Source organism: Globicephala melas, chromosome 8 (assembly GCF_963455315.2).
Source record: "Globicephala melas chromosome 8, mGloMel1.2, whole genome shotgun sequence".
Classification (NCBI taxonomy): Eukaryota; Metazoa; Chordata; class Mammalia; order Artiodactyla; family Delphinidae; genus Globicephala; species Globicephala melas.
Window position 1 is genome coordinate 54,610,336 of NC_083321.1, and position 19,371 is coordinate 54,629,706.

The 19,371-nt window shown below is 35.8% G+C and overlaps 1 protein-coding gene across 1 annotated transcript in view; it reads right to left on the reverse strand.

Annotated features, from left to right (window-relative positions):
• The window catches only part of RSF1 (remodeling and spacing factor 1), a 172,172-nt gene that overhangs the window by 51,664 nt on the left and 101,137 nt on the right, over positions 1-19,371 (reverse strand). Inside the window, exon 5 of the mRNA XM_030835968.3 lies at positions 3,304-3,458. Coding sequence (XP_030691828.1) covers positions 3,304-3,458 — 155 coding nt within the window. The remainder of the gene's footprint in view (positions 1-3,303; positions 3,459-19,371) is intronic.

Consider the following 19,371-nt stretch of genomic DNA (forward strand, 5'->3'; position numbering starts at 1 on the left):
TTTTCAGAAACAGCTGTATGAAAGCCTTTGTTGTCCAGTTGGCCCTCTGCATCCTCAGATAGAAAATATTCAGAAAAAAAAATCCAGAAAGTCCCAAAAAGCGAAATTTGAATTTGCCATACACAGGCAACTATTCACATAGCATTTACATTGTATTAGGTATTATAAGTAATCTATGGATGATTTAAATGAAGTACACGGGAGGATGTGCATAGGTGGTATGCAAATACTATTCTATTTTATATAAGGGACTTGAGCCTTCTTGGATTTTGGTATCGGCAGAGGTTCTGGGAGCAATCCCCAGAGAGACCAAGGGATGACCGTATTTGTTTTCAAGGTTAGGAGAAGACTGCCTATTTATAACCTTGATACTCAAACTGTGGTCCTCTGACCAGCAGCATCAACTTGGCCTCTGTAAAAATGGTGAATCAGGTAAATCACTAGGTAAACATCATGCATATTAAAATTTGAGAAGTACAGTTCTAGATCACTCTAGTTAAGGGCATAGGCTTTACAAGAATCAGAGTTCAAATCTAGACTCTGACACATTATTATCTATATGACTCGGGCAAGCTTATAACCTTCCAAATTCCTTCATCTGTAAAACTGAAATAATAATAGTAGTACCTCAAAGAGCTGCTAATCCTTTTATTAAGAGGATTAAATAAAAATGCACATGAAGCATTTGGTAGGCTGCAAAAAAAGCAGGACAGGCCCAATAAATGTTAGTTGCTGTTATTGTTGAAATTCCCCCCAACATAAGGCCCCCAACAGTGAAATTTTAGAATTCAATACAAGAAAGAGCTTTACTTTATTGAGGAAATAGTTTGTTTTTCTTTCTAATTTAAACTATACAATGACACCCCCCCTTCAAAATCAGTGTAAAATTTAAGTTCACTTAATAGGAATAATTGCCTCTTAAATTTCTATTGCCTTGACCTCTTTGGTCTTGATTTAAATACATTGGAGAAGAAGCAAACACAGGAATGAATGACCAAATGAATATTAAGTCTAAACTCAGAACTAATCCTTAGGGATGCTACTAAAAAAATCTGGAAAATTCAATAACATTATATAGTAAACTTGAAATTTGCTAAGAAAGTAAATCTTAATGGTTCTCATCACAAGAAAAAGTTTTTTGTAACTTTGTATGGAGACAGATAATTACTAAATTTATTGTGGTGATCATTTCACAAGGCATACAATGTCAAATCATTATGTTGTACCCCTGAAATGAATAATAATGTTATATGTCAATTATACTTCAATTTAAAAACATCTTAAAATTCAATAGTGGGTTTAGAGTACTTTAAAATTAACTTTTACTGATGTAGGCTACAAACTGAATTTTAAGATATAGAAAAGAATTTTTCAAATCAGAAATATGGCTTATGAGTAAGACCACCAAAGATATTTGAAATCATATAAACACTGGTCAAAGGAGGACAGTAAACAGGATTTTTGCTAAAAGCAATGCTTAATATGTACGAACATTATAGCCTACATTAAAAGGCATAATTACTTGTTTTTATACAATGCTTGCAGCTAGGGGATGACTTTATGGTTAATTCCCTCAAAGCAGCGAATAAGGTAAAAATATATTGCTTTCAGATTCTAATCAAAACAGTAAAGGAAAACTAACAGTAGAGGAAGAAAGCATAATAAGGAGAGCAAATTCTCTCCCCTGTCATTAAAAGGTATGTTATCAACAAAAAGTATTAACTAAAATGATGTTAGACAAAATTTCAGTTGGTTTCTCTGCTTCTAGAAAAGTTAGGACTTGGTTCTGTCCTTCTGAAGAGGTTACGATTTGATCTGGTCAGTTAAGCATATTAGGAAGCTCAATCAGGAAATCAAGTTTAATAATTATAATTCTTGGAGACTTAAGGATTTGCTAAGGGCAACCCAAAACAAAACAAAGAAAACCAATCCACACCACACACACACAAACAACTGAAGAACTGGCAAAGAACTTGAATAGATATTTTTCCAGAGAAGATATACAAATGACTAAGTACATGAAAAGGTGTTCAACATCATTACAGTCATTATGAAACGGCAAATCAAAACCACAGATAGGGCTTCCCTGGTGATGCAGTGGTTGAGAGTCCGCCTGCCGATGCAGGGGATACGGGTTTGTGCCCCGGTCCGGGAAGATCCCACATGCCGCGGAGCGGCTGGGCCCGTGAGCTATGGCCGCTGACCCTGCATGTCCGGAGCCTGTGCTCCGCAACGAGAGAGACCACAGCAGTGAGAGGCCCGTGTACTGCAAAAAAACCACCACAGATACCACCTCACATCCATTAGAATGGCTATTATTTTAAAACAAAGAAAAGAAAAGGAAGTGACAAGTGATGTGTACCTTGTGAAAAAACTGGAACCCTTATGCATTATTGGTAGGAATGTAAAATGGTGCAGTGGCTGTAGAAAATGGTATGGCAGAGGCTCAAAAAATTAAAAACAGAACTATCATCAGATCCAGTAATTCTACTTCAGGTATATACCCAAAAGAAGTGAAAGCAGGTATCTATACACCCACTTTCATAGCAGCACTATTCTCAATAGAAAAACGGTAGAAGAAACCCAAGCATCCAGTGACAGATGAATACATAAAATGTGGTAGATACACACAATGGAATATTAGCCTTAAAAAGGAAAAATTCTGATACTTGGACAATATGGATGAACACTGAAGACATTAAGCTCAATGAAAATGAGACGGTCACAAATGGACAAATACTACCATGATTTCTCTGAAGTAAGGTTCCTAGAGTTAATCAAATTCATAGAGAAAGAAAGTAGAATGATGGATGCCTGGGGCTGAGGGGAGGAGGAAAGGGGAATTAGTGTTTAATGAGTACACAGTTTCAGTTGGGGAAGGTAAGTCTGGAGATGAATGGTGGTGACAATTGCACAACACAAATGAACTTAATGCCATAGAACTGTACACTTAAAAATGGTTAAAATGATAAAATTTTGTTATGTATATTTTACCACAATAATTTTTAAAAAGTTCACTAATATTTTGTACTCTTAAATTAGTAACAGATATTATGTTTTGATGATATGAACATTTTTTATTTAAATTTTTTAAATGTTCAATATAAAAGACCAAAGTCCTCAATGGTTTTTTGCCGCTGTTTCTTTTTTTTTTTTTCATTAAATAAAAGGAAAATGTACCTCCTTTTACAGGAAGGGTTAAAAATTTTCAAATTGAGGGAATTTCAATTTATATAGCTGGGAAGAGGAGTAGAAAAGAGAAGAAATTACAAAACAAAGCAAAACAAAACACACAAAAAAAACCTTGTTTAGGTGTTTCTTCCTCCTTTTTAGTCTCCTCATCCTCTAAGCTGGGACTTTCCCGGGAAGAGTTGTCCTGTTGGCTAGAGTTTTTCAATAGTACAGGATCAATTTGTGCTTTCAGGAGCGCAAGAGTCTCAGCCAACTCGTTTCGATTTCTAAAAAAGTGGGAAAAAAAAAAAAGACAGCATAAAAATCTTTCTTGTTTTCTAAGACCTGTGTTGCCAGGGGTTGGGGGGGAGGGTCAGAGAATTGGGAGCCTGGGGTTAGCAGATGCAAACTAGTATATATAAGATGGATAAACAACAAGGTCCTATTGTATAGCACACGGGACTATATTTAATATCCTGTGATAAACCATAATGGAAAAGAATATGAAAAATAATATGTATAACGGAGTCACCTTGCTGTACAGCAGAAATTAACACAACACTGCAAATCAACTATACTTCAATAAAATTTAAAAAATCTTTCTTCTGTTCTAAAGAGATTTCAGAATATATCTATTAGAAATTAAAATTGAAAAAAGAAAAACATATTAAGAACATCAAAAAACACTAGTACAGGACTTCCCTGGTGGCACAGTGGTTCAGAGTCCACCTGCCGATGCAGGGGACACGGGTTTGTGCCCCGGTCCGGGAAGATCCCACATGCCGCGGAGCGGCTGGGCCCGTGAGCCATGGCCTCTGAGCCTGCGCTCCGCAACGGGAGAGGCCACAACAGTGAGAGGGCCGCATACCACACACACACACAAAAAAAACACACAAAAAAACACACTAGTACAGCTAACCCTAATTAACCTTAAATTTTAAAATTAAGTATTAGGAATGAATACATATTAAAATAAACTCTTCCCCAAAGAGGGGAATAGTCTTAAGACTATTCTATTGATTTGAATGGCAATGCAAATCTCTTTGGTTAAAAAGAACAATAGGAACAAAAATTAAACAAAAAGCTAAGTTGGATAATTTTTTTTAAATACTATGCAATGTCTAGGGAGTACAAAATCAATGGAAAACTTCCTTGAAGAAGAATTTTTTTTAAACTAAATGATTCAAGTTTTTGATTCATATGGGAATAAGAACTCTTTTCCACCTACAGAGAGAGTAATATTTGAAACTGCTAAGGAAGTCTACTAACACAGTTCAAAAACCCAAAATTTTAAGTTATGGATGCTGCTTTGTCAATTAGAGTTTACAACTACAGGAAGGGAATTCATTTTGAATAAAAATTACAAGAAAATCCCAAATAAATAAGATACCAATCTACAAATTATCTGTTTTTTCTACCAAATCCGCAGGTGTAGTATGGTCAATTTTAATGCCACTTACAAACAAGAAAACTAATTTAAATATTTTCCTGCTCAGATAAACAGGGTGTAACAGTGAAAACAAAAAGGAAACCCTGGACTAAGAGTTGAGAAACTTAGTTCTAGATCTGCTACTAAGTTAATTAAACAGCACCATGATCTTCCCATCTGTGTCATCAAAGCACCGTGCATGCACCTCTAATTCTATGTAGTTAGTATTAAGATGAAACTACTTGTTTTCTTATCTGTCATGCCACATATGTCCTCTATCCTGTTTCCACCTCTGTGCTAGCTGCGTTATGAAGTAGGCTCTAAAAAAATGTTTAATGAATGAATAGAATCCCTGTTCCTAAACTAAATGGCGATGTACCCCTGGACAGGTCATCTATCTTCACTAGCCCTGAGTTTCCTTATCTATAAAAGACTAGATTCTCTCAAGTATTATTAAATTGGCTTCCAAAGAAAGTAATAAAATTGCCAGTGATTGACATCTTTCAGAAATTAAAATGACAACCATTTTGTCATTGTGTATGACAATGAACACAGGTTTATACATATTAAAAATATTGTGCATGGAAATGAATACATGTTTACATATAACTATCACATTAGCATATACAATAAAATGAATAGTTTTAGGATTTTAATTACCTAATAGTAGAAGGTCAGATTAGATGCACTTTCAAGATCATGTCTGGTACTACATCCACTTTACAAAAAAGGAAAATTAAAACCTAGATATGTTAAATAAATTAATTTTTGGCTAAGTTTCTATCTCTGAATTTCAGTAGACCAACCTGATTCTAACCTAAGCCTCTATCCACTTAATGTTATTACTATGATATTTCACTGAGAATTCTATTTGTTATTTTTTGAGGTCATGCTGGGAACTGCATGACCTCAACCCATTTGTTATTTTTTGAGGTCATGCTGGGAACTGAAAAAAATATTGAAGTATTTCACTATACCTATTTTTAAAAGCTGCTGAACATTACAAGAGTGCCAATATTGCTAGAAAATCCATGTCAATTACTTCCACTACTCTAAGCAACAAAAAAATTTAGCAGAAAAATTAATTAAGAACTCCCCTAAAGGCTTTTAACCTGACTACAGTATTGAAATGCAAACCTAAAATAGCCATTATATGAAAACAGAAAACTACCCATCTGGATTTCTCCTGTTTCAATCTTACAATTAGATTTAGTATGCTAAGTAATTTTTAAAAAACCCTAAATTAGAACTAGAGGGTATTTTAATAAATATACATATATTAAAATTATATCCAAATTTCTTACAGGACCTTTTATTTTTAGTACGATTTTTAAAGGTTACTTTCCATTTACAGTTATTACAAAATATTGGCTATACTCCCCATTGTTGTACAATACATTCTTGAGTCTATCTTACACCCAACAGTCTGTACCTCCCCCTCCCACTGGTAAACACTAGTTTGTTCTCTATATCTGTGAGTCTGCCTATATTTTGTTTTATTCACTAGTTTGTTGTATTTTTTAGATTCCACATGTTAGTGATATCATAAAGTATTTGCATTTCTCTGTCTGACTTATTTCACTTAGCATAATGCCCTCCAAGTTCATCCATGTTACTGCAAATGGCAAAATTTCTTTCAAGACTGAGTAGTATTCCATTGTGCGTATATGTGTATGTGTGTTTGTGTATATAAATATATGTAAACCACAACAGATTCATGTATGTTAATTTTGTTTCCTGCAACTTTTCCAAATTCACTGCTGAACTCCAGTAGTTTTCTGGTAGCGTCTTTAGGATTTTCTATGTACAGCACCATGTCATCTGCAAACAGTGGCAGTTTAAGGCAGTTTCCTCCTTTCCAATTTGTATTTTTTAATTTCTTTTTCTTCTCTGATTGATGTGGCTAGGACTTCCAAAATTATGTTGAATAAAAGTGGTGAGAGTGGGGATCTTTGTCTTGTTCCCGATCTTAGAGGAAATACTTATATAGCTTTTCACCATAGAGTATGATGTTAGCTGTGCGTTTGTCATATACAGCCTTTATGATGTTGAGGTACGTTCCTTCTATGCCCACTTTCTGGAGTGTTTTTATCATAAGTGGACGTTGAATTTTATCAAAAGCTTTCTGCATCTATTGAGATGATTATATGGTTTTCATTCTTCAATTTGTTAATGTGGTATATCACGCTGATTTGCAGATATTGAGAAATCCTTGCATCCCTGAGATCAATCCCATTTGATCACAGTGTATGATCCTTTCAACGTTCTGAGATTTTTTTTTTGGCTGCGCCACATGGCATATGAAATCTTATTAGTTCCCTGACCAGAGATCGAACCTGCACCCCCAGCAGTGTAAGTGTGGAGTCTTAACCACTGGGCCAGAGAAGTCCCCTTTTAATGTATTACTGGATTCGGTTTGCTAGTATTTGGTTAAGGATTTTTGCATCTTTGTTCATCAGTGATATTGGCCTGTAATTTTCTTTTTTTATGATATCTTTGTCTGGTTTTCATATCAGGGTGATGTTGGCCTCATAGAATGAGTGTGGAAGTGTTCCTTCCTCTGCAATGTTTTGGAATAGTTTCAGAAGGATAGGTGTTAACACTTCTCTAAAGGTTTGGTAAAATTCATAACTGACCCACTTTGCTGTACAGCAGAAATTAACACAACACTGTAAATCAACTATACTCCAATAAAAAAAATTAATTAAAACCAAAAAAAAAAAAAAAAAGGGGGGGGGGTTTGTAGAATTCTCCTGTGAAGCCATCTGGTCCTCTACAGGACCTTTTATTTTTTTAAATAAATTTGTGGGGTTAAAAAAAAAATTTATTTATTTGGTTGTGTCGGGTCTTAGTTGTGGCAGTCAGGCTCCTTAGTTGTGGCATGTGCACTCTTAGTTGCGGCATGCATGTGGGATCTAATTCCCAGACCAGGGATTGAACCCAGGCCCCCTGCATTGGGAGCATGGAGTCTTAACCACTGTGCCACCAGGGAGGTCCCTACAGGACCTTTTAAAATAGACTGTGGATTCTAACAACAGTTCAGTTGTTTTGCCCTCCCTCTCTCCATTGTTTTCTTTTCTTTAAAACATTTCTTCACTGAAGCATATTAAATCAGATATATTCCTCCAAAATGCCATGTTCTCTTATGATCTCAGGTGTTTACATTTCTGTTCTCTTCAGTCCAAAGTGCATTTCAGACTAACTCCAATCATTATTTCAAAGACAAACACAGAATGGATAAACGTGGTATATCCATACAAGGGGGAATATTATTTAGCCATAAAAAGGAATGGAGTACTGATTCTTACTACATAGATGAACCTTGAAAATATTATGCTATCTGAAAGAAGCCAGACACGAAGGCCACGTATTGTATGATTCTATGTATATACAGTGTCTAGAAAGGCAACTTAGGGAAACATAAAGTAGACTGGCAGCTGCCATGGGCTGGGGAAAGGGAAAATGGTGAGTAAATGCTAATGCACAGGGTATGGGGTTTCTTTGTGGGGTGAGGAAAATGCCCTGGAGTTAGATAGTGGTGATAGCTTCACAACTTTGAGAATATACTAAAAATCACTAAATTGTATTTTTTAAAAGTGATGGTGACTTGGACAAGAATGTAGTTATGAAAGGAATGAGGAACATTTAAACACTGGATCCATTTTGCATAGAGAGCTGACTGGATTTGCTGCAAGAATGGATGGGAAGTGAGAGAAAAAGAAAAGTTAATGATGTGCCTCCCAAGTTTTGGATCCAAGTAAACATGGATGTTCTTAACTGTGATGGGAGAAACATATTGAAGTGGAAAGGCTGGAAGCTCAAGTTATGGGCAGACTGACTGATGTTGACTTAATGGATTCTTAACTATCTGTACCTAAAGTTAATCTAGACTTGAGTAAAGTAGAACATATCATCCTAATTGTATAATATATATATAATATATATATGATTGGAATATATAATTATATATTCCTATCATATAATGTGGAATATGATTTTTCTTAGTCTAAGGGATGTTCAGAGTTAGAATTAGTGGTAGGGATAAACCGTTCAGAAGCAATTGACCTGATAGCCCAATTCAATTAAAAAAAAAAAAAAAAAAAAAAAAGGGCTTCCCTGGTGGCGCAGTGGTTGAGAGTCTGCCTGCCGATGCAGGGGATGTGGGTTCGTGCCCCGGTCTGGGAGGATCCCACATGCTGCGGAGCGGCTGGGCCCGTGAGCCATGGCCGCTGAGGCTGTGCTTCCGGAGCCTGTGCTCCACAACGGGAGAGGCCACAACAGTGAGAGGCCGTGTACCGCAAAAAAAAAAGACAAAACAAAAACACAGCCAAGCATAGGTATCATCTGCCAAGTATGGGTTAGGTATCTGGTTCCTCCATAGCACACTGGAGTGATCTCCATCACAGATCACATTTATGACACTATATTACCATTTACTATTTCCCTGTATCTTTCTACCACAATATGGAGAGCTTAGGAATGGCATCATGTCTTTGTACCTCCAGAGCACAGGACAGTTAGTTATACAGCAAGTCTTTAGCAAACACCTGTAATATATGATGCCAAGGTTTACCAATAATTTTCCATCTTTTTCATGCAAGTCCAAATTACTGAGTAGACAAAAAGGAGGATAACTGAGTATGACAGTATTCCTTAAGGGGGCCAAGAAACTGAAGGAAGGTATTAATGAGTGATATCAAAGAAGTTAACATTAGTGAGTGATCACTATGCTCCAGGAATTACTCCAGAAGCATTACATGAATTAATTCATATAATTCCAATATAATCTGATTAAATAGGTACTATTATTACCCCCATTTTATAAGACTAGGAAAGTGAGAACATGCAGAAAGGTACAGTAATTTGCTTATGGTCACAGTTAGTACATATTAAAGGCAGAACTGAATTATAGACAGTCTGACTTCAGAGACCATCTTTTCAATCACTGTGCTATATTAGCAGCATGTCTTGACAGATTTTCTAATTATGGGTTCATGAAAACTCGGTATACTATTTAGAAATCAGCTCTTTGAAAATGATTGTCAAACCACTATCAATACTTAAAATATTTTTATTGAGGTATAATTGACATCCATTGAAATGAACAGACCTTAGGTGTTCAGTTAATCAGTTTTGACACATGCATACATCTGTGTAATCCACACATCTATCAAGATAAGGAATATTACACATCACCCCAGAAAATTCCCCCCTGCCCTGTCCTCCTACTCAATCCCTCTCCTCCACCAAAAGCAAAAATGAATTACAGTTTTGAACACTGTAACCATAGATCAGTTTAGTTAATTCCAGAACTTAAATGGAATAAAACAGTATGTACTTTTTGGCTTCTCACACATGATAATGCCTTTGAGACAAATCCACAGAGTTGCATGCATTATAGGTCATTTCCTTTTATTGCCTAGTAATAATCCATATATGGGGACCATTATGAACAAAGATGCTATGAACATTATTATACAAGGTTTTTTGTAAACATTTGGTTTCATTTCTCTAAGATAAATACCTAAGAGTGAAATCACTGGGTTATAGGGTAACAGTTTGTTTAACATTCGAACAAATGGCCGAAGTGTAAGTGGTTATACCATTTTACATTCCCAGCAGCAAGGTGTTTAAGAGCTCCAGTTGGTCCACATACTTGCTAACATTTGGTACTGTAAGTCATTTTCATTTTAGTCATTCCAGTGGACGTAAAGTAGTATCTCATTATGGTTTAAATTGGGAATTCTCTGATGAATAATGGTATCAAACATTTTTTCATGTGAATATGGGCCATATGTATATATCTTTACAAAGAAACTGTTCAACAGTCTGCATAAAACTTTATCTTTCTTAGCAGACCTAGTATAAAAGCACTTTCAGCAGTCGCTTTCTGATTTTGAAGAATCGCCTAATGAAGTCTGGTCTAAGATGTGCTAAAATTCTCTGATCATTAATAACCAATAACTACCACTTCATGGTATTCATATATTTTGCTCATCTTTTACATTCCTAAAGAAAATTGCTTGACATATCCCCTAGCATAATATCACTTATAGCATGTTATTTCGTCAGACATAGAAAATATTTTTCTGTACTTTATCCTCTTTCATTGAGGACTAAAGTAGTGATGAAATAACTATAACAAATACTATTTTTTCACAGCAATTATGTTTTGAACATTAGTTGAAATGAGTGGGACACTGGCTAGAGCTCAAACATTTTTGTTTGTTTTTTACATTTTTGTTTTTGAAACATAATACTTGGTTACGCCATACATAACTGCCGGTTTGATAGGTTAAAATGTTCAAATGTTGGCAATTTCATTGCCAATGTTGGCAATGTTGGTTAAATGAAACTTAATGATTTTTACTATTTTGTAAGTAACTTACTAAATCTAAGTGTTCAAACTTAAAATACAATTATATTTCAGTTAACCACTTCCTATCTATCCATCTCATATACATTTATATTATAAATTTTACACACACAGGAATGGAAATTGCAGAAGTTTTAAAACTATGATGTTATAGCATTAAATTTAAAAAAAACTTAAGAACTTAATTTTTTTTTCTTTTTTTTTTGCAGTACGCGGGCCTCTCACTGTTGTGGCCTCTCCCGTTGCGGAGCACAGGCTCCAGACACGCAGTCTCAGCAGCCATGGCTCACGGGCCCAACCTCTCCGCGGCATGTGGGATCTTCCCGGACCGGGGCACGAACCCGTGTCCCCTGCATCAGCAGGCGAGCTCTCAACCACTGTGCCACCAGGGAAGCCCAAGAACTTAATTTTTTAAGAGCAGTTTTAGGGTCTAAGCAAAATTGAGAAGGTACAGAGATTTCACATGTATTCCATGGCCATGCACAGCTTCCTCCATTCTTAAGATTATGTTTGTTACAACTGATGAATCTATCCTGACACACAACTACCACCCAGAGTCCATAGTTCACGTTACGGTTACCCTTAGTGTGGTACATTCTACGGGTCTGGACATATATATACCAACACTCATCCATCATTACAATAGTATCAGACAGAGTAGTTTTACTGCTCTGAAAATTCTCTGTGCTTCACCGATTCATCCCTCATTCCTCTCTAAACCCTGACAACCACTGTTCTTTTTACTTTCTACATAGTTTTATGTCTTCCAGAACGTCATATAGTTGAAATCATACAGTTAATTTCAGACTGCCTTCTTTCTTTTATTAATATGATTTAACCTCCGCGTCTGTTCATGGCTTGACAGCTCATTTGTTTTGTTTTAGACAATATACCATCGTCTGGATACACCTCAGTTTATCCATTTACCTACTGAAGGATATTCTTAGTTGCTCTCAAGTTTTGCCAAGTTATGAGTAAAGCTGCTACAAACATTCATGTGCAGATTTTTGTATAGACGTAAGTCTTCAACTTCTTTGGGCAAATACCGAGGAAGATGATTGCTGGATCATATGGTAATGTTTAATTTTGTAAGAAGCCAGCAAACTGTCTTCCAAAGTGGCTGTGCCATTTTGCATTCCCATCAGCGATGAATCAAAGTTCCTATTGCTCCATATTCTCACCAGCATTCGGTGTTATCAGTGTTCTTGATTCTGGCCACTGTAATAGGTGTCTAGTAATACCTCACTGTTGTCTTAATTTACATTTCCCTGATGAAATAGGACATGGTGCATCTTTTCCTGTGATGATTTGCCATCTGTCTGATAAGGTCTTTGGCCCATTATAAATCAGGTTGTTTGTTTTCTTACTGTTGGACTTGAAGAGTTTTTTGTATATTTTGAATAACAGTCCTCTATCAGATATGTCTTTTGTAAATTATTTTCTGCCATTCTGTGGCTTATATTTGCATTATGCTGACACTGTCTTTCACAGAGCAGAAATTTTTTAATTTTAATGAAGTTCAGAATATCAATTCTTTCTTTCATGGATTGCACCTTTGGTATTGCATCAAAAAAGTTATCAACAAACCTGAGGTAATCTAGAATTTCTTCTATGTTACCTTCTTGGAGTTTTATAGTTTTGCATTTTACATGTTGGTCTGTGATTCATTTTGAGTTAATTTTTGTAAACGTTGTAAAGCTCTGTGTCTAGATTCAATTTTTTGCAAGTGAATGTCCAGTTGTGCCAGCACCATTTGTAAAGACTATCTTTTCTCCACTGTATTGCCTTTGCTCCTTTGTCAAATGTAAGTTAACTATATTTATGTGTGTCTATTTCAGTGCTCTTTATTCTGTCCCACTGATCTACTTGTCTATTCTCTTGCCAATACCACACTCTCTTCATTATGATAGTTTTATAGTAAGTCATGGACTCAGGTACTGTCAGTACTTCAACTTTGTTCTTCTACAACACTGTGTATTCTAGGTCTTTTGTCTATAAGTTTTAGAGTCAGTTTGTTGATATCCACAAATAAATTGCTGGGATTTTGATTGGGATTGCGGTGAAATCTACAGATTAAGTTGGGAAGAAGTAACATCTTGACAATATTGTGTTCTTGTCCCTGAACATGGAATAGCTCTCCATTTATTGATTCTTCTTTGATTTCTTTGATTAGAATTTTGTTTTCCTCGTATATACTTTTTCGTATTTCGTTAGATTTATACCTAGGTATTTCAGTTTCAGGGGAGCTAATGTAAAGGCACTATGTTTTTAAATTCAGATTCTACACATTCACTGATGGTATATAGGAAAGGGATTGACATTTGTGTATTAACATTTTATCCTGCAACACTGCTATAATCACGAATTAGTTCCAGGAGATTTTTTGGTTGATTCTTTCAGATTTTCTACATAGAAAATGACGTCATTGGCAAAAAAAGACAGTTTTATTTCTCCCTTCTCAATCTGTGTATCTCTTATTTCCTTTTCTTAACTTACTGCATTAATTAGAACTTCCAGTATGATGTTGCAAAGGAATGAAGCGAGCAGATACCCTTGCCTTGTTCCTGATCTTAGTGGGAAAAACTTCAAGTTTCTCCTCATTAAATAGATGTTACATGTAGGTTTTTGTAGCTTTTTTTAAAAATAATTTTAAATTAAATATTCAGCTAACAAATCTATTAGATGCCCCTTAACTTTTGTTGAAAGCCAAGTACTGGAAATCCTCCAATTCTGATTAGGATTTATTCTCTGCCTCCATAGCAAATCAGTTTGTTTGTTTTTTGGGTTTTTTTGGGCCGCGTCACATGGCTCGCGGGATCTTAGTTCCCCATCCAGGGATGGAACCCGGGGCCCCAGCAGTGGAACTGCAGAGTCCTAACCACTGGAACGCCAGGGAATTCCCAATATATATATTTTTTAATCAAGGAAGTTTCCATCTCTTCCTTTTACTAAGAGTTTTAATCATGAAAGGGTGTTGAATCTTATCAAATGATTTTTATGTATGTATTGACATGATCATGTAATATTTTCTTCTTTAACCTGGTGATATGTGAAAACTGGTTTTCAAATATTGAACCAGCCTTGTATACATGGGATAAATCCCACTTGGTCATGGTGTATTATACTTTTTATGCATTGTTGGTTTTAATTTGCTAATATTTTTTGAAAATTTTTGTCTTTATGTTCATGAGAGATACTAGTCTATAATTTTCTTTCTTTATAATATCTTTGTCTGGTTTGCATATTAAGGTAAATACTGGCCTCACATAATTAGTTAGGAATTATTCTGTCTCCTTCTATCTTCTGAAAAAGACTGAAGAAAATCGGTATAATTTCTTCCATAAATGTTTGGTAGAATTCACTACTGACCCATCTGAGCCTGGTGTTCCATTTTAGGTTAATTACTGATCCAATCTCTTTAATAGAGACTTGTGCATATTACCTATTCTTCTTTTGTGAGATTTAGCACATTGTCCTTTTCAATTAATTGGTCCATTTCATCTAGGTTATCAAATCTTTGGGAATCCAGTTATTCACAGCATCAGCATTCCTTTATTACCCTTTTAATGTCCATGGGATATACAGTGATGTCCTCTTTTTCATTTCTTTTTTTTTTTTTGCGGTACGCGGGTCCCCCACTGCCGCGGCCTCTCCCGTTGCGGAGCACAGGCCCCGGACGCACAGGCCCAGAGGCCCTGGCCCACGGGCCCAGCCGCTCCATGGCACGCGGGATCCTCCCGGACCGGGGCACGAACCCACGTCCCCTGCATCGGCAGGCGGACTCCCAACCACTGCGCCACCAGGGAAGCCCTCTCTTCACAAAGCCTTCCCCAAAATGAGAGACCTATATGGATAAAACGGTTCACTACATTTGTCCAAAATAGTACTAGTATGTCAAGTTAAAGCTAACTGAAATACCGTCGTGTCACAGGACACATTGAGAATCTATCGAAACAATGGTACTTCCCCGGAAAATACACACATTAATTACAACTAAGAGCTACTACTTAAAATATAAAGGATTCCAAAGGTGCATGAAGCTCATCTAGAGATGTCAGAGCTGTACTAGTCACTACCATATTCCCCATTGCTCAACACAGAGCCAGTTACACAAGTAGGCATGTGATAGAAATCTATTAGTTTAATAAAATAAAGGAACATTAGTGTGACAATCAGGTGTTTAGAATTTGGCTTTAATTACCTGAAATCAGAGTCAAAAACCCAATGTTTTATTAATGATCCCAAATATTACTGCATATTTGGGAAAAGTTGCCTGGCAAATTTGCCCTTTTTTCTTCCTGCTGATAAATATTTCTTTTATAAAGAAACTAAGTTTCAATCTTTGGGGATAGAAGTTGTAAGAAAAGACAATAGTTTAACTGGGAGAAAAGGAACAAATTTTTATCAAGCATGTACTATGGCCCTAGTATGATTTCTCTTATAGTTCTCAGAACAACTTAACAGGGAAGTATTATCATCTTCATTTTAGGAAAGAGTATCAGAGAAATTAAGTAAGCTGCCTACAGATGATAAGCAAAGGAACCCAGATTCAAACAGTTATTAACTATAAAATCAATGCTCTTTCTCTCACATCATGCACTGGGGTATAATCTACTTAAAACAGTGTAAACTAGAAGTTGTTTTAAGCGTGTATGACTGATTAATAATAACCATAATTTTTTTCTGCCATATGTTCTTCATCTACAAAGCAGAAGACAGTATGTCTTTAACAACTATGCAAGTTTGATATAGGAATTAGCAGTGGTGGTAAAACATAACGAACAGAACCTCATTTAATGTATGTATTCACAGGGAAAGATGGTGAGTATATTTTATTTCAGGAACATTTTGTTGATCTTAATTTAGTAAATTAACTACATGGAAAACCATATTATAATATGAGGAAAGGATGCTTATAAAACAATCCCCCAACAGCTCATTTAATGTTTATCCTTAGGGCATGAAAGTTGAGCCTCCCTGACCCAAACAATTATTAGGAATTTCTACGAATTATCTCTTCGAAACATTAATAAATGACCACTGACAAAAAACTGCTAAATCTGAGCAGAAACAAAGACGAGTTACAGTTAAAGGAGTTTTTCATAAGCCAGTGGATATATATCTATTACTTATCCCTACTGTAGTTATAAATCCCGATATTTTCAAACTTAATATAAATTGTGAGAATTAAAAGAATAAATTCTAAATAATTCATTACCAAAAACAGAAAATTGGACACACAAAGATTCTGAATAACAGTCCCAGTCACTTATCAATTTAAAAGAAAGTTTTATTTTAAGGTTTTACATTAAATGTTTCCATTCAAATATATTTGTCAGTACAAATATAAGAAATCAAGGTTTTTCGAAAAAGATTAGGGGAAAGGGTCCAAGATGTTGGACCACCAGAGACCTCCTGGCCCCATGTAATATTAATCAGTGAGAGCTCTCCCAGAGATCTCCATCTCAACACTAAGACTGAGCTCCACCCAACGGCCAGCAGGCTCCAGTGCTGGATGCCCCATGCCGAACAACTAACAAGACAGAAATACAACCCCACACATTAACAGAGAAGCTGCCTAAAGTCATGCTAAGTTCACAGACACCCCAAAATACACCAGCAGATAAGGCTCTTCCCACCAGAGGAACAAGATCCAGCCTCATCTACCAGAACACAGGCACCAGTCCCTGTGCAAGAAAGCCTACACAAGCCACTGAACCAATCTAACCCACTGCGGGCAGACACCAGAAATAAGAGGAACTATGAACCTGCAGCCTGTGATAAGCAGACCCCAAACACAGTAAGTTTAAAAAAAATGAGAGGGCAGAGAAAACATATGCAGCAGATGAAGGAGCAAGGTAAAAACCCACCAGACCAAAGAAATGAAGAGAAAATAGGCAGTCTACCTGAAAAAGGATTCAGAGTAATGAGAGTAAAGATGATCCAAAATCTCAGGAAGAGAATGGAGAAAATGCAAGAAACATTTAACAAGGATCTAGAAGAACTAAAGAGAAAACAAACAGTGATAAACAACACAATAAATGAAATTACAAATACTCTAAAGAAATCAACAGCAGAATAAACGAAGCAGAAGAAGAGATAAATGACCTGGAAGACAGAATAGTGGAAATAACTACCGCAGAGCAGAATAAAGAAAAAAGAATGAAAAGAATTGAGGACAGTCTCAGAGACTTCTGGGACAATATTAAATGTACTTACATTCAAATGATAGGGGTCCCAGAAGAAGAAGAGAAAAAGAAAGGGTAAGAGAAAATATTTGAAGAGATTATAGTCAAAAACTAGTCAATCAAGTCCAGGAAGGTCCAGGAAGTGCAGAGTCCCATTCAGGATAAACCCTAGGATAAACATGCCAAGAAACACATTAATCAAACTATCAAAAATTAAAAAAAAGAAAAAATATTTAAAGTAGCAAGGGAAAAGCAACAAAAACCTACAAGGGAATTCCCATAAGGTTAACAGCTGATCTTTCAGCAGAAACTCTGCAAGCCAGAAGGGAGTGGCAGGATATATTTAAAGTGATGAAAGGGAAAAACCTACAACCAAGATTAGTCTACACAGCAAGGATCTCATTCCGATTCAACAGAGAAATTAAAACCTTTAAAGACAAGCAAAACTTAAGAGAATTCAGCACCACCAAACTTTACAACAAATGCTAAAGGAACTTTTCTAGACAGGAAACACAGAGAAGGAAAAGACCTACAAAAACAAACCCAAAACAATTAAAATGGTAATAGAAACATACATATTGATAACTACCTTAAATGTAAATGGATTAAATGCTCCAACCAAAAGACATACAATGGCTGGATGGATACAAAAACAAGACCCGTATATATGCTATCTACAGGAGACCCATTTCAGACCTAGGGACACATACAGACTGAAGGTGAGGGGATAGAAAAAGATATTCCATGCAAACGGAAATCAAAAGAAAGGTGGAGTAGCTATTCTCATATCAGACAAAACAGACTTTAAAATAAAGACTATTAGAAGAGACAAAGAAGGACACTACATAATGATCAAGGGATCAATCCAAGAAGATAAAACAACTGTAAATATTTATGCACCCAACATAGGAGCACCTCAATACATAAGGCAAATGCTAACTGCCATAAAAGGGGATATTGACAGTAACACAATCATAGTAGGGGACTTTAACACCCCACTTTCACCAATGGACAGATCATCCAAAATGAAAATAAATAAGGAAACACAAGCTTTAATATCAGTTAAGTCCATCTTTATCAGTTAAAGACGGACTTAACTGATATTTATAGGACATTCCATCCAAATACAACAGAATACACTACCTTCTCAAGTGCACACGGATCATTCTCCAAGATCATAGCTTGGGTCACAAATTAAGCCTCAGTAAATTTAAGAAAATTGAAATCATATCAAGCATCTTTTTCAACAAATATGCTATGAGACTAGATATCAAATACAGAAAAAAAAAACTGTAAAAAATACAAACACATGGAGGCTAAAGAATACACTAAGAAATAACCAAGAGATCACAGAAGAAATACAAGAGGAAATCAAAAACTACATAGAAATAAATGACAATGAAAATACGACAACCCAAAACCTATGGGATGCGGCAAAAGCAGTTCTAAGAGGGAAGTTTATAGCAATACAATGCTACCTCAAGAAACAAGAAACATCTCAAATAAACAACCTAAACTTACACCTAAAGCAATTAGAGAAAGAAGAACAAAAAACTCCCAAAGTTAGCAGAAGAAATCATAAAGATCAGATCAGAAATAAATAAAAAAGAAATGAAGTAAACAATAGCAAAGATCAATAAAACTAAAAGCTACTTCTTTGAGAAGATAAACAAAATTGATAAACCATTAGCCAGACTCATCAAGAAAAAAGGGAGAAGACTCAGATCAACAGAATTAGAAATGAAAATGAAGTAACAACTGACACTGCAGAAATACAAAGCATCATGAGAGACTACTGCAAGCAACACAATGCCAATAAAATGGACAACCTCAAAAAAATGGACAAATGCTTAGAAAAGTACAACCTACCAAGAATGAACCAGGAAGAAACAGACAATATGAACAGACCAATCACAAGCACTGAAGTTGAAACTGTGACTAAAAATCTTCCAACAAACAAAAGCCCAGAACCAGATGGCTTCACAGGCGAATTCTATCAAACATTTAGAGAAGAGCTAATACCTATCCTTCTCAAATACTTCCAAAATACAGCAGAGAGAGGAACACTCCCAAACTCATTCTACAAGGCCACCATCACCCTGATACCAAAACCAGACAAAGATGTCACAAGAAAAGGAAACTACAGGCCAATATCACTGATGAACACAGACGCAGAAATCCTCAACAAAATATCAGCAAACAGAATC